The sequence below is a fragment of the Condylura cristata genome, unplaced genomic scaffold, assembly GCF_000260355.1.
Source record: "Condylura cristata isolate star-nosed mole 26May11 unplaced genomic scaffold, ConCri1.0 scaffold00027, whole genome shotgun sequence".
Lineage (NCBI taxonomy): Eukaryota > Metazoa > Chordata > Mammalia > Eulipotyphla > Talpidae > Condylura > Condylura cristata.
Genome location: NW_004567128.1, coordinates 8,035,813 through 8,051,665, shown reverse-complemented (window position 1 = coordinate 8,051,665; position 15,853 = coordinate 8,035,813). Strand labels below are relative to the sequence as shown.

The following is a 15,853-nucleotide window of genomic DNA, read 5'->3' as shown; positions in this document are numbered from 1 at the left end:
TCATAATGCTACGCTTTAACCCCTCACGCCACCAATGGAGGACCGATTCCATATTTCCTCTTAACTTGCCAAATTCCACACTATCATTTGCAGTTGATTGTCTTCACTGTCATCTAAATACAAACTATTAAACTAAATCCAATTTGGATAGGTGATTTGGCTCATATTGAAAGTTACAAGCTCTTTCTCAGTTTCCTGGAGCATTTGGGTACCTATCACATACAAAAATTACTAAGCTGTTTTAAAGTTGAAATATGAAAGTTACAAAATTTATTTCAGACTATACTTTGAATGAAATGAAAGCAAAACTTGCTTTCTTTTTAAAAATATATTGTGATTGTTTTAACAGATTAAAGCATTAGGTGAATTATTTATAAGAGTTAGCTGACATAAAGTGGCTGGAAAGCTACATTAGTATTTTAAAAGGCATTATTATAATAATTAAAATTAATTCTACCAAGAAAAATTCTAGGTGTGGTTTTCTGAGTTAACTTTTTGCCTAGCTTCAAAAATAAAACTTGTTCTCCTTAACTGTTAATAAATTTTTTAGAAGTAGCTTGCAATTAATGGAATATTCCATTGAAGCATTTCATTAAAGGAAGTGGTTAATGAGCAGATGTGAATGGTAATATTATAGATATGTCTTAGACATTCAAATTATCTCTATTGGTAGGGATTAGTAAATTACTAAGTTCCCAAAGGCGTAAGATGTTTAAGAATGAAAGAAAGATGTTGACTGTATTCTTGTTGCCTTTTAAGTTTTTATTAAGTCTTAAACTTACTGCAGAGTTATACTGCAGTAGAAATGTGACCTAGTAGAAATGTGACCTATGGCCTAGAATTTACTTACAGCCTTGCCATCTACATGAGAAGTGACTTTCTAATTTTGATTAGACAGTGTGGCCAGGTACTTCATTAAAACTGGTTGATGAATGGTTTATATATACAGTATTCTCTTAATACCTATAGCTATAAATACTTTAAAAGTATATGACTATATAGTTTATGAGATTATCTAATAAAAATGTTTGCCTTGCAGATTATTGATAAAAGCAAGAGAGACCCGACAGAAGAAATTGAAATTCTTCTTCGTTATGGACAGCATCCAAACATTATTACTTTAAAGGATGTAAGTAGATTATTTGATGTAGATCATTTGAATCAGTTGTCTATATGCATTTGGAATGTTTCAAATATCATGTGGTAGACAAAGAACTAGATATAGTAAGTAGAAAAAAGATTGCAGAACAACATACATAACACAATTCCATTTATAAGGAAAAAATAGGATTATATAGTGAATTTTTCTACTTTTGCTTCAAGAAGAAATATATTGCTGATATTATCGCTTTTAAAATCTGTATTTGAACATGCAAGTATTAATTAACAATTTGAGACTGACTAATCTCATGCTGTGTGGACTCCACACAGTGCTTTCCCAGGTGCAGCCAGAGATAGCTAGCACTCTTCATCTACATGCACTTCCCTGACTACAAGTCATACCCCCATCACTCCAGACCCCGCCTTCCTGGCAGGACACTTTTCACACTTCCTCGCTTACTCTACATTTCCAGCCTCGCTCCAGTACATTCAAATATTTGAACATGCCTCATTTCTCATGAATTTTTTTTTAAGGTTTATTTATTTGTGCATACAGAACTGGGGTACAGGCCAGAGACTCAGGGGCAGCGAAAGACTTCACCAGAGACAGAGCGGGGAGCAGAACAGGCAGATCTAGGAAGTACACTGTTGAGGGGAGCAGCGGGTGGTTAGGAGAGGTCTGCCACGCCATGTGGTCACCTCCGGGGCAGGCAGGAATCGAACTCATGCGGAAGTGGTTTCAGCTTCTTAGTGCAGTGCTTTAACCCACTGCGCCACCAGGGAGGGCCATTTCTTATGAATTTTAAGGTTTCTTTCTGGAGAGCTCCAGTGCCCTCCTTTGCCTTTCTAACTACCTAAGCATACCTAAGATAAGTAAGGCAGTACTTACTCCAGAAACCCTGCTGTGCCAATCACTCCCTATGTCTTTTATGATCAGAGTTTGAACTCACCAGGCTGATTTATGGGTGCTCTGAGTGCTCAGAGAGGCTCAAAGGCCTTATCGGGGTTTTGGATACCAGATATGTCATGTAGCACTAAGCAGGAGAACTTCCACCATACCTTTTACTTCTGAGATTTTGTGAATTTGAAAATGTAACCCTTGTCCATCCTAAACATAATTCCTGTTCCTCAGATTAATTTAAAAGGGAAATGTTAAATTAGTTACACATTAATTAATTAATTAATCAATCAATCACAGTAATTAAAAAGTGAAGCTGGGCCCTCCCTGGTGGCGCAATAGGTTAAAGCGCAGCACTATGAAGCTGTCAGTAGCCACTGCAGTGCGAGTTCCATCTCCAGCCAGGGAGGTGACCACATGGCGCGGCAGACCTCTCCTGACCCGCCCACTGCTCCCCTCAGTAGTGTACTTCGCCCATCTGCCTGTCCTGTTCCCCACTCTGTCTCTGGTGAATCCTGTCACCTACCACACCTCTGACCTGTACCCCAAGTCTTGTGTGCATAAATAAATAAATTTTTAAAAATAAAATGTGTGAAATGTCCTTTTGCTCAGCCTTGCCTTGGTAGCTCCATGAGCTGGTGCTGCATTTTACATCTCTGCTCCTTCCTTCATTTCAGATTCCAAAAACTACTTTTCCAAAATCAAATTCCAAATCCACTTTTTTTTTTATTGCAGCAGCTCCAACATTAACTTAACTTTTTTTTCTATGTCTCTTTCTCCCTAATAGAATAAAATCTTTTGAGGTCAGGTACATTTGGGGTTCTGGCTCTTGCTACCTCTTAAGAAACAGAATAAAGATGTGCAGTAGCTTTATGGTAAGGGGGTAAAAAAGGAACTGAAAAGACATTTTTTTCATTGCAGTAAATTGGTTTACAAAACTGTATATGATTGAAGTGAATAGGTTCACATTTCCTCCCATGCACATCACTATACCACACAAAGGGATTGCAATTTAATAAGGGAGTTATTGTGATTCATAGTTGCCTCAAGCACCAATCCAAAATTGCACTATGTTTTCTATGTCTGCATTAGGCAATCAGTGGCACGCTTCTGAGTGATTGGGTGAAATCTCTCTTTGCTATTTAATCTTCCTGTTTAGTTCTTACTGCAACTTTCAGTTTAATCAAAAGCAGAATAATTCGTTTGTTCTGTCTATATAATACGAAATTTCTGCAATGCAGAGGTTTCAAGGAAAATCATCAGATAGGAAAGAGATCAAGGGAAACAACCCCTAAGAGCAAAAAACCCAGTGTCCCCTCATATGCTGTGCCTGTAGTTGCTTTGAGTGCTGTAAGGTATGTTTCTCAGAAGGAAATTATAGGACAGTTTGACATTTAGTCTCACCAATTCCTATTCTTAAGTGTATATAAAAATTACTTGCAAATTTTATATTCTCCATTGTTTGTAAACTCTTTCTCGAATATAAAATTAGTTTTATTTCTTCCCACTATGCTAAACTTTGTTTTGAACACATGCTAAACTTCTAATAAATTTTTACACTTTGGTTTTGAATTTCATAGGTATATGATGATGGAAAATACGTGTATGTAGTGACGGAACTTATGAAAGGGGGTGAATTGCTGGATAAAATTCTTAGACAGAAATTTTTCTCTGAACGAGAGGCCAGTGCTGTTCTGTTTACTATAACCAAAACTGTTGAGTATCTTCATGCACAAGGGGTAAGTCTTTTAACATTTAATACATACATACATATATACTCAAACCTTTTTACTTACTGTTGTCTCCATGTTTGAGATAAAATTACAAAGATAGAAGTTACTTTATCGCATAATGGAAGCTTATTATTATCTTAATTATCCTATTTGTCTTCTAAATAAGCTTCTATTGAGCTTGAAGTACTACTTTGAAGTCCTAACTTAAATTCTATTTTTTTAAAGATTTATTTATGCATATAAGAACTGGAATACAGGCTAAAGGTGTGGGAGAGGGGGAAGAGGATTCACTAGAGACAGAGTGGGAGCAGAACAGGTGGAATGACTTAAATATACTGCTGAGGGGAGCAATGGGGAGGCAGGAGAGGTCTGCTGTGCCATGTTGGTCAGCCTCCTGGCCAGGGCTTAAACTGTGGGCAGCTTCATAGTGCTGTACTTTAACCCTTTGCACCACCAGGGAGGCCCCTTACTTAAATACTTAAGCTTGAAAAAAATGAGTGAGATTTTCTGATCTGAAAAGCATAGCACTGTTAGTACAAGGCTACTCCATACATTTGAGAACTGGATCCATACAGATTTTTAATAAAATGCAAAAAAAAAATCGTCTATTTAAAAGAAGATAAGTCTGGGAGGGAAAGGCCACAAAGGAGGAAATGATGGGTGGGAGGGAGAAAAGAAGAGTAGAAAAGTAAAGAGAAATAGAAAGCAAGGGGTAGGGGATTGTTACTTCTTAAGAGTTTTTTTTTATTTTTAAGACTTTATTCTCATTTGTCTTTGCTGCTAGAAGCTAACAAGTGGAATGTGTTCATTCTAAGTGTGTTGACTTCCAGCTGGTCAAGATTTGTCCAGTACATTCTGTACTGGATTAGTAAAACTTAGTAGTCAGTGAGGAATATATGACTTCATAGCCATCAAAGTGTTCTATTTTCTTTTCCCAGTGCCTCATCAGTAGTCAATAAAATAGTCAAAAGAGGGGCCTCCCTGGTGGCGCAAGGGATTAAAACAAAACGCAGCACTGTGAAGCTCTCTGTAGCCATGACAGCATGAGTTTGATCCCCAGCCCAGGGAAGTGACCGCATGGCGCAGCAAACCTGTCCTGTCTCTCCTTCTGTTCCCCACTCTGTCACTAGTAAATCCTCTCACCTCTGGCCTGTACCCTAGTTCTTGTATGCATAAATAAATAAATCTCAAGAAACGTAGCTAAGAGAAGTAATGCTCCAAATGTTAAAACTAAAAATGAGATGATGGATTAAATAGACTCAGAATTTAGTAATGGAAGGATCATAAATCTGATCAGGAGTGTCAAAGAGGCTTATGATAAAAGAAGTATTTAAGAGGTGATTAAAGGGGAGAAATAATACAGAACTTTAAGGGAGCAATATTGTGTGTGTATGAGAGAGAGAAGGTCACTTCAAGTCCAAATTTGGTTTTTTTTTTTGCTTCTTTATACTAAATCACCATGTCTGTTTCTTTGAGCTATGTCTGTTGTTTACATCCTTTGGTGTGTCCTTCGTCCTACTTAGAATGAGACCATCCTCCATTGTTCTGTATTGCTCATTGTTCTCCTGCTCTTGGGTCAGATGCTACCTCTCTAGACATCCTCCCTGACCTCCCCAGTTACGCCGTCTCACCTGTTTATTTTCTGCCTTCCCCCACGACTGTGAAAAGTCCTGGCACATAAAGACAAAGGTCTTGTTCACAGTAGTATCTTCAGTTCCGTATATAATACCCTAGCACATAGGCACTCCATGAATGTCTGATGAATGAATGAATAAGTTGGAAATAGAAGTTACTGCTTTTTTTTTTTAAGATTTATTTATTTGTACATACAGAACTGGGGTACATGCCAGAGGCTCAGGGGCGGTGAGAGGCTTCACTAGAGACAGAGTAGGGAACAGAACAGGCAGATCAAGAAGTACACTGCTGAGGGGAGCAGCGGGCGGGTCAGGAGAGGTCTGCCACGCCATGTGGTCACCTCCGGGGCAGGCGGGAATCGAACTCATGCAGAAGTGGCTTTAGCTTCTCAGTGCAGTGCTTTAACCCGCTGCGCCACCAGGGAGGGCCAGAAGTTACTGCTTTTTATATTTCTCCTTAACCCGCTTACTCAGTTGGGTTTTTTTTCTCTCCCCTCCTCCTTACCCCAGGTCTATGTTAAGAGTTATGATTACATTATCAGCATTTTATAATACAGTATAATTTAAAGGTCAGTGTTCATCATCCTGTTAAGTGCATTGTTTGACAATTTGGGAATAAGGAATTTTCTGTAATGGGAATATATTGTTTATGTAACTTTAATTTATACTTCATTTAGGTGGTTCACAGAGATTTGAAACCTAGCAACATTCTTTATGTGGATGAATCTGGCAATCCGGAATCTATTCGGATTTGTGATTTTGGCTTTGCTAAACAGCTAAGAGCAGAAAATGGTCTTCTCATGACTCCTTGTTATACTGCAAATTTTGTTGCACCAGAGGTAATTGTGAGAGTTTGTTTTCAGTGTTTCAGTATGTATAAGTTTTGCTGTGTTAGTATTGAATAGTTACTTCTTATTTAACTGAAGACTTGCTGAATAAATAGTTAAAATACAATGTTATTAATTCACTCTGTCATCAGTTCACAACTACCTGTATCCATCTGTCCTGACCTCTGCCTTTCTGCATTATCACCAACTGCAGCTGTCTACTATCACAAACATTTCTGTGCTTATTGAAGTGCATGAAATTAAATAGAAAGTAGTGTCTTTTCCTTGCCTAAGATTCTTCTACTTCCCTTTTTTTGTCAACATCTACCTGTTTTTCCCTAGCTAAGATGTCATTGTATCTTCTCAGCTTTAGCTACCTCATGTTATCCCCAAAAACCAGTACAGTGGTTGTGGGTTTATAGTTATTAACCCCTGCTTCCCTCACCACACAGCTACAGCCCGGGTCTCCCCCTTTCATTCCATGGTCATTCCACCCAAGAGCTCCACAGCTGCTAACATCATCTTCAGGAGCTGGTTTGATCAGGTTACTGCTTTCCCTAAGAAATTGTAGTTCCCGAAGTAGCAAATCTAAAATCCTCTGCTTTGTACTCAAGATTTCTTGCCTTTTTGTTATTGCTATATTTTTAGAACAGTTAACTATGAACTAAGATAACAAGATTAATGGGTACTATGATGTAGGGTTTATGTGCCGTTTGTATGTTAGCTGGTTTAATTCTCACAACATATAATTCACATAGAATAATTCATTTTTGTTATAACTGTGTGAGATCTGTACTTTCATTCACATTTCCAGGGGCACCGTGGGAGCTTATGCAAGACCAAACTAGATTTGACTTCAAGCAGTCTGACTGTAAAGTCTGTGTTTTTACCGTGTGGTAGATGTTCACAAAATGATGAACCTTAACATGTTAGGGTTGTTTTGGAATAGGATTGTAGAGCTGGATTTCCCTGTTCTATTTTCCAAAGTTTTCATCATTTTTTTTTTTTTTACTTTTAGAAATAAAATAGCATTTTGGACACACATTGGTGTCCGGGCATGGTCACTTAATCTAGCCATCTCATTTCCCTTCATGAGCTCGCTGCTTCATATGAGTGGTCTAGTTTTGAAATCCTGGTATGTGGGATTCCCGATGTAGCCTTGGCAAGTTGGAATTTTTTTTTTTGCTTCCAAATTTGCCTCTAAAATTAATCCTCAGGAAATCTTCCATGATGAAACTCTCCTTAGATTTCACTTTCTAGCTTTTGTGCCCTATTTGTCATTTATTTTTCAAGTTTAAACTTTGAAATCAATCAAGGATCCTCTACTCTGTCATTTCTCCACGTCAAGCCTGTACCCAAATCCTTACCACTCTGATTCCTGAGTGGTAACCAGACCTCCCCTCACCCTGGACACCCAGGCTCTACAAAATCCTGCCATGTTTATCTCTGCATGTTTTGCTCTTCATGCAGTGCAGATACTCAACAGGTTTCACTATTTTACCACAAGCTGCTTCCTGTCAGATAGCCTTGCCGCCAGTCCCTCCCCTTCTCCTCTTATACCCTGTTACCTTTCTGTTGCACACATCTATTTATTTTACTTCCATCTTTAATATTTCAGTGACATCTGATTGCCTACAGGGACAAAAAAAAATCTCAGTTCCTTAATAAGATACTGATAAAAGCCCTTCCGTGTCCACACTGTCCCTACTTAGAGATCTGACCGTGCTGAACTTCTTCCTCTGTACGGGTGAAGCTGCTCTCTTACCTCTGCCCTCCGCACTCTCTTTGCCTGTAGATTCTTTCACAGAGGCCCAGTGCAAGCAGGCTGTCAAGCTGAATTGTTAATAACTATGTATTATTTATTTCCCCTGCTAGATTCCAATTTTGTTAAGGAAACCAGAGTTGTCTTTGTATTTGTCACAGTTCTTGCCTGATAATAGTTGGTGATTATTAAAATGCTTGAGTGAATCATATTTCTTATATATGTACATACGATTTTATGCTATATTATTTGTACTACGCTATGTTTATTTTTAAAATATCTTATATAATCGTATCTATAACCCCATGTTAAGCATAAATTTATTAAAGTAAGAAATCGCTTTCTATTCATTTATAGTCCTATGTGCCACAGTAGCACACAGTAGAAATTAATTCAAATACCAAAATTAAATTTTATATATATATATATAAATTAGAGGGTTCTGGAATAGAATTAATATTTTACTCTATATGTTAATCATGTTTTATTGGAGCTTTTCTTATATGAATTGATTTGGGAGATAGAATTTAGTTCACAGTGTTTCTGAATCTATATAATAAACCATGATATGGTAATACTAATTTTTTTCCCTAGGTTTTAAAACGACAAGGCTATGATGCTGCTTGTGATATATGGAGTCTCGGTGTCCTCCTCTATACAATGCTTACTGGGTGAGTATCTATGTATTGTAAACATTTAGTCATCAACACATAGTTTTTAGGTTGTTTAATCTTGTGTTTCCATGTATTCCGATGTTATCTAATACATACTGCTCTGTAACACCACATCTATAGCTATAGCATTCCTGGTTTCCATAATGTACTATTCTTTAATATCTTGTGGTCTCAAATTGTTTTTTTCATACTTTTGGTATTCTCTTATGTCATAAATATATACTGTTTTAAAATATTTTATTCTATAATGTTTCATATTTTAAAATATATTACTATGCATTGAATCTAATTAATACTTTTTGTCTTTTATTTTGACCTGATGCTTATGGAGCTTCATATTGTTGCTATTTTATACTTTGGTAGATTTCAGTAAAGTATTACATTATCTGCCTTACTCAGAGTACTTTTGCTTTTTTAAAGATTTATTTCATTTATTTATGCCTAACAGAACTGGGGTGTAGGCCAAAGGTGTGGAGGGCATGTCGGGGGAGGAGGCTGAGAAAATTCACCAGAGACAGAGTGGGGAACAGAACAGGCAGATCAATTGAAACACACTGCTGCAGGGAGCAGCAGTGGACATGAGAGGTCTGCCGCGCCATGTGGGTCAGCTCCCTGGCAGGGTTGGAACTCAGGCTGCAGTAGCTGGTGACTGCTTGATAGTGATGAGACTGAGAGTAGTTTCTGGTACTGCAAATAAATTTAAAAATTACAATCAAAAAAGAAATGTTATTCATTAACATTTTATTATTATAAATTAGTTACACTCCATTTGCAAATGGCCCTGATGATACACCGGAGGAAATACTGGCACGGATAGGCAGCGGAAAATTCTCTCTCAGTGGCGGTTACTGGAATTCTGTTTCAGACACAGCAAAAGTAAGCATGACTTCCTTTTATAATGTGAGAAAAAATAATGTTAGAAACTTTAATGTGAGCTTATTATCTGTGCATCTAAAGCTATTTTTGTTTTGTGTGTGTGTATAACATATGTATGTATTGTATGTATATGTTTATATATGTGTATACTGTATGTTACTTTATTGTTCATTTTGCACAATGTTTGCTTTCTTCTCTCAGGTGTAGTCCCCCCAGAATTCCCACAACCAATTCACCCATGAACCATCACCATAGTCCCTTGTGTAAAGCTACTTCTTAAGAGAACATGATGAATAATAATGGTAGTGATCTTCATGGTTTCTGTGTCTTAATTTGCATTATAGTGCACTTTACCTGAATTACTCCTTTCAATTCTCTTAACAACCCTAATGGAAGAGATGAAAAGGATAAGATAAGAGGAAAGGGTGGTAGTATCCCCATTGCACAAAAGACCAAGACCCAGAATTTTAGTGTGAATTTGTCCATGGTAATGTGCCAAGTACATGTGGGTGTGTCTTAACTGAATCGCTGATTATAAAGTCATTCTTGCTTACAATATCTATAGCGTACTCTGTTTTGGGTCCATATTATAAAGAAAAGGGTCTCATTTTTCATGATAAACAGTAGTATAGTTCATGGCATCCACTTAAAAACCATTTGAAAAGCCATTGTCACTGTAAGATCTGCCATCCCCTGAATAGCACTAGTTGCTTTCAGACTTTGCCTAGTTTGCTCGCTGGTAAATTCCACTGGAAGCTTTTACCTTCCACTGCACAGATACTGAACCATGGGTGGCCATGTCAGCACTCTGAAACCAAACTTCCACATAGCCCCCCACCTTCCCATCCTTTCTCTTTATAAACCGTATGTTTCCATGAGCCAGGGCCATACTAGCAAATCCCTCTTTCCTGACACCAACTAAAAGGGGTGTTCCCTAAACTCAGATTCACTGTGGGGAGGAGTTTCCCACATTTCCAGCAATGCTCAAGGCACCAACTGGGTATGCTACAGCTCAACTAAATTCCGACACTGTTATACTGGGAGACTGCCTCAGATTCCACAGGTTAAGGGCTCAATCTTTATTAGAACATTCAGAGACCTCCAATTAAATCCCTATCATTGGACAGTTACTTGCTGCTTTTCATTATAATAAGCAGTACACACACAAAGAAAGCCTTAAGTAGCTGAAAATTACTTAAAAACAAGCCTACAATTATGTAGCAAACTTAACATCCAAGAAGGAAAAAGCCAAAGTACTTAAAGATACATACAAGATGTGGTAAATTTACCCTTTGTAATGCACTAAAATTACTGTTTCTTGGGGTGGGGGGGTGGAACAGAGGCTTAGGTTTTGCTTTTTTGGGGGAGGGGGTGACAAATTTCTGCAAGCCCAAAGGTCCGCTCCTGAGGAAAACTAGTGTCACAGAAGCTAAGGGGGTAATGTTTAACAATATCAAGTCAAGTAAACAGAAAGGTTTAAGTTTCTTTTATGATTTTGCTTCCCATTATAGGATCTGGTGTCAAAGATGCTTCATGTTGACCCTCATCAGAGACTGACCGCTGCCCTTGTGCTCAGACATCCTTGGATCGTCCACTGGGACCAGTTGCCACAATACCAATTAAACAGACAGGACGCACCACATCTAGTGAAGGTGAGTGGCCACGCTGTCATCTGCACCCTCCAGAAGAGACTGTGAGACATGTTAACTGTGTCCCAGCACCTTTCTCTGTCTGCCTGTGTCCTGTTCTCGTGTGGGGTTCTCTTCCTGTGGGTGACAGAAGAGAAAAAGCCAAGACATGCCTACTCATCAGAACAAAGTTAGTTTAAAAATGACTTCTGATAAGCAGATAAGCTTAAGGATTTCCCGACTTTTCTTCACACTTTTCTTTCTTGGGCACAACCAAAATCAAACTTGTTGAGGTTGTTAGCAGTGACAGAACACAAGTTCCAAAGAAGTATGCTGCCTTGCCATACCTCTCATATTAAAGAATTGCAAATGAAAAACAGATTAACTCATCCTAAGAAAAGTGCTTGTTATAAGCCTGTCCCTGTCCTCTTTCATCCATAATTTCAACCTTCTACCTTATAAGCCTCTGCAATTGTAGTTCAATTAAAGGTTCTGATCAAAGCCTCTGCAATTGTAGTTCAATTAAAGGTTCTGATCAATGTGGTTATTTTCATAATGAGTCTAACAAGATGTATAAAAGTTTTTATATGAAGTTACCTGGGGGGAAATCTTCATATATTCTATATACCTTTCACTACCCATTGTCATTATTACTGTGTACTTTCTTTCCTGTTTTCAGGGTGCCATGGCAGCTACATACTCTGCTTTAAACCGTAATCAGTCACCAGTTTTGGAACCAGTAGGCCGCTCTACTCTAGCTCAGCGGAGAGGTATTAAGAAAATCACCTCCACAGCCCTGTGAAGTGACCTCAGTGAGATACTTGGTACCATGGTGTAAGCTGATAGCACAAGTTCTGGCGACAGGTAGCACATATCTGAGAGACACCTGCAAGCACACTCTGTCCCAGCTGGTACCCATAATGCTGCTGCTCCTGCTGCTGCTCCCGCTTTCGTCTCTTCTCGCTTTAAATGATTGTTAGCAAGTTAGATTTTCCTGGAGCTTCAGATGAAATGAAAATGGAACGTGACGAAGATATATTCACTGAATCAACAAGAAGAATAATGAACATATGAATACCACCTAAAAATACACTGAATAAAGTACTCTACACCATATAGCATTATTTTTATAGGAAATATTTCATGTCCCTTAAATATTCTTTATTAGTTATAGGGATGGACAGTTTATGTTAAGCACTTAGCTTAAACAATCCGTTTATATTAGCACTGTATCCCTTGTGCCATCCAACATTTTGTATGTTTTTGTAAACAGTTCACATACAGTACATTTCTGTACTGCTTTCTTTAATGTATACATGCCTTGTTTAACTTGGAATCTATTATTATTAATCAATTGACGATTAAATCTGGTTAAATAGTTCACCTGAATTAACAGTATTGTTGGACAGCCCTATAAATGGCCTGATAGTGGAACAGCTGTTGAATGTAATACTTCCAAAATGTACATATCTTCCCCCATGTCTTTGTCACTGGTTCGTTCATTCACTTGTTTCTTAAAAGTCAGGTGCTCTGTGAGACTAGCCTAGAGAGCTGTCACGGAAGAGGAAGTTACCAGGTTTGCGGCATGACATCAAGAGTGCATTATGAAGTCAGTCCCTATACTTTGTAACTCCTTGGAGTTCTTTTTCTTTAATTACGGAAGTAGACCTTGTGCTTTTAAGTTGTATCCACATATAGTAATTACCATACAGCTTGGTGTTTTGCCAGTATATATCAAAACCTTCAAGACTCATGTTGAAGAGATTGGTGAAGAAAATCAGCAACAGGTCATTGACATCCCATTGGATATTTCTGCTTTAACTAGAGCAAATTGCAGAAGTTAGCCTATAATAAGAGGTTACCTGTTCTTGTATATATGAAAGGAAAATACGATTAAAAAAAAAATCACAAGAAGTTTTATCCCAATTCAGTGCTCTATTTTAAATGCTAATTTGAATGTAATAAAGGCCATGGGCCTTTATTAAAATTATTAAATTGAATTTAAACTTTCTTAATCTATGTGAAATAGAGTTTAAACTTTCTTATTCTAGGGAATAAAACATTTTTGATAAAACAACTTCTATTCTAACCTGAAGTAGTTATGGTAGGCTAAGAGAATATTCATCACTGAGTGTTTTCTGAATCTCTCCTCTTGATTTATAGTCGGGTAATGCTTCCTTTTACTCTAGAAATGATCCATTTTCATTATGGCCTCTGTGTCTGCCTAGATTACAGTATTCGTTAGCTATCTCATTTGGTAGTTTCCTCAACTTTGTTTCATTAAAGAAATTTCTGCATCCACTATTACTGTATTTTTGCCAAGCTACCTAGCATACATCATTCTGTACAATCAAAGTCATACAAGCAAGGAGTGATGTACCTCATCAAGGTTGTGCCCAACAGACCTCTCTTAGCCATATGCAAAACCATTCACATTAGAAATTGCTTTCCTGCCACAGCTTTAACTAGTCCCCTGCGACTGCAAAGCCAAGAGAGCACAGGTTATTTAAATGTCTTGGAAGCCACTTGTTATTTCTTAAATTTCTCCTCTATGCAATTAAAAAATAAGGGAAACATCTGTAACATTCCTTTTGCCTCAGTGACAAAATGAGTTTTACATAGAAACCAAATGTATCTTCTCAGTGTATCAGAGGAGGGATTTCAGAAAGCCTAAATGGAGAAAGCCTTTTTAAATTTCTGAAAATATGGATGCTGTTAAAGCTGTTTGGGGAAAAGGCTTTTTATTCTTTCTTTCTCTCCCATTCAATGTTTCAAACCATAGTCATACCAAATTCTTACCACTTTTAAAATGTTAATGTAACTCTGGGCAGAAGAATAATCTATTTCTAGATTTTTCGTTCTGAAGCTATTCCACAAGTGCTTGGTGTATTATCCATCCATAGTCTTTTAGAATCAGAAGTAAATGTGTAAATAAACCAAGTAGTCCAACTTTCTCAGATTGCATGTATGGAACCTGAGACCCAAAGCAAAACTAGAACCCTTAACTTCCCATTCAGTTTTCTCTCCTCATAACACCGTGCTGCCTTCCCCTTGTCATCACCGAACCAAGAACCAAGTTGTTTGAGAACTATTTCTTGGGGCAGTCCTCTACTGGTATCTGAATACCAGGTTTATTGCTTTCAAAGATGTTGCCTTCTTTGCCTAGTCTAGCTGCCAGTTTTAGTGAAGAAAAGCAAGTAATGAGTTCACAAAAATGAAGACGTGCTGCCTAAAAAGCAGTTTATGAACATAATTTATTTCCTCGTGGTTGTGGTGTTCCCGTTGCCTTTGACTTAAAGCAATCTTGGCCAACAATGCGCTCTAAATGTCATGCTTCCGCTGAGTTAACCTTGCCATCCATTTCTCCACCTCCAGTCTCTCCAGCCCGCATAGTTGTGGTAGTGAGACCCTCCACCAGTGAGTGCTGCTGACTACCAGGAGGCTTCAGTTCAGTCCCAAAGATGCTTCAGTGTGAAAGAAGGAACAAAGCTATCAGGTTACTTTTACGAATCTCCTTTTAGCTCATAATCCAAAGTAATACCCAGAATGGTAGGTTGCATTTAACATTGCCAAGCACATACTGGAATGTAAGGACTATACTACCATGTATTTTTTATATCCACCCCTTCAATTGATGATTTTCAGGTAAGTTTTGTCTTTTTGATTTTTTTTTTCTAAAAGTCATTTCAGTTCCTTCTAGTTTATAGAAATGTCTGTTTTCTAGTACAACAGACCCTTGACTTTACCAGATTTGATAAGGATTCACTTACTTACAAGCAACCCAGAAAGTCCCAACATAATTTTTGGCAAGGCATGGAATCGAGATGCTGTGAGGCTGGCATGTGGGAAAAGTAACTTAAGATAGTGGACAGAGTGTGATATATGGTAGAAATTCCCCATTTCACGTGGAATCCATGGCAAAGAGCAGGATTAGGCCAACACTTCCCATCTACTAAGTTGTTGCTGTTGGGGCCAGTGGCCAGCAAGAGCGATGGAGCTGATCTGTTAGCTGTGCCCAGCACCCTCAGCCCAGGAAAGACTTGGAGGGGGAGGGGGTACAATGGCTTCCCAAGCAGGCAGAACGCGCCGGGTAAGGAAGGATACAGTTTGTTCAGCCAGGGTAAAGGCAGGAAAGCAGCGGACATTTGGTGGGCCCTGGTTCACATGTACTTCATCGCTATGGAAGCCAGCAGTACACATTTCAACATGACCTTGATGCACTCTACTTTCTGACCTGTATAGATGACCTCAAAACTTTCAGCTTGCTTTACTATATTTTATAGAGGAAATTCTATTTTCCAGTGATACCAAGTATTTGAGGTTCATGAAGGCATTAGGACCAGCATCTCAGGAATGTAACGGGTCAGAATAGGTAGGTTTTCTCTGATGAGCAAATGTGATGGGTTCCATGGCTGGCCCTTGGTGCTTAAACCAGGAGGTTTCGATCTAGCCCTAGAGTTCTGTCCCTCTGAAAGGTCCAACTCTGTGTGAATAACCTTAAACTGGAAGTGTATACTTTGAGCCTTATTTAATTCACAGATAAGTTGAATTAACTCTGTTTCTATTTCAATTAATGAAAATAGTCCTCTTTTCACCTCCAGATGGCTTACATTTGGCTGGTCTCCCCAAGTGACCATTTGTAGAGATCAGTTTATGAAGGAATGAAATTCACTTTCTTGGGACTGTGGTACTCAGCAGAGCCATGTTTAACCACTTTTTC

General features: G+C 38.2%; 1 protein-coding gene across 3 annotated transcripts in view; it reads left to right on the top strand.

Moving 5' to 3' along the window:
- Positions 1 to 12,514, top strand: part of RPS6KA3 (ribosomal protein S6 kinase, 90kDa, polypeptide 3) — a 103,487-nt gene extending 90,973 nt beyond the window's left edge. For all 3 annotated transcript variants that reach the window (XM_012730335.1, XM_012730336.1, XM_004689903.2), the window contains 7 exons: positions 1,040 to 1,129; positions 3,580 to 3,738; positions 6,044 to 6,205; positions 8,550 to 8,626; positions 9,388 to 9,505; positions 11,017 to 11,157; positions 11,813 to 12,514. In XM_012730335.1, the coding sequence (XP_012585789.1) occupies positions 1,040 to 1,129; positions 3,580 to 3,738; positions 6,044 to 6,205; positions 8,550 to 8,626; positions 9,388 to 9,505; positions 11,017 to 11,157; positions 11,813 to 11,935 (870 nt within the window). In that variant the 3' untranslated portion in view covers positions 11,936 to 12,514. The remainder of the gene's footprint in view (positions 1 to 1,039; positions 1,130 to 3,579; positions 3,739 to 6,043; positions 6,206 to 8,549; positions 8,627 to 9,387; positions 9,506 to 11,016; positions 11,158 to 11,812) is intronic.
- The last annotated feature ends 3,339 nt before the right edge of the window (positions 12,515 to 15,853 follow it).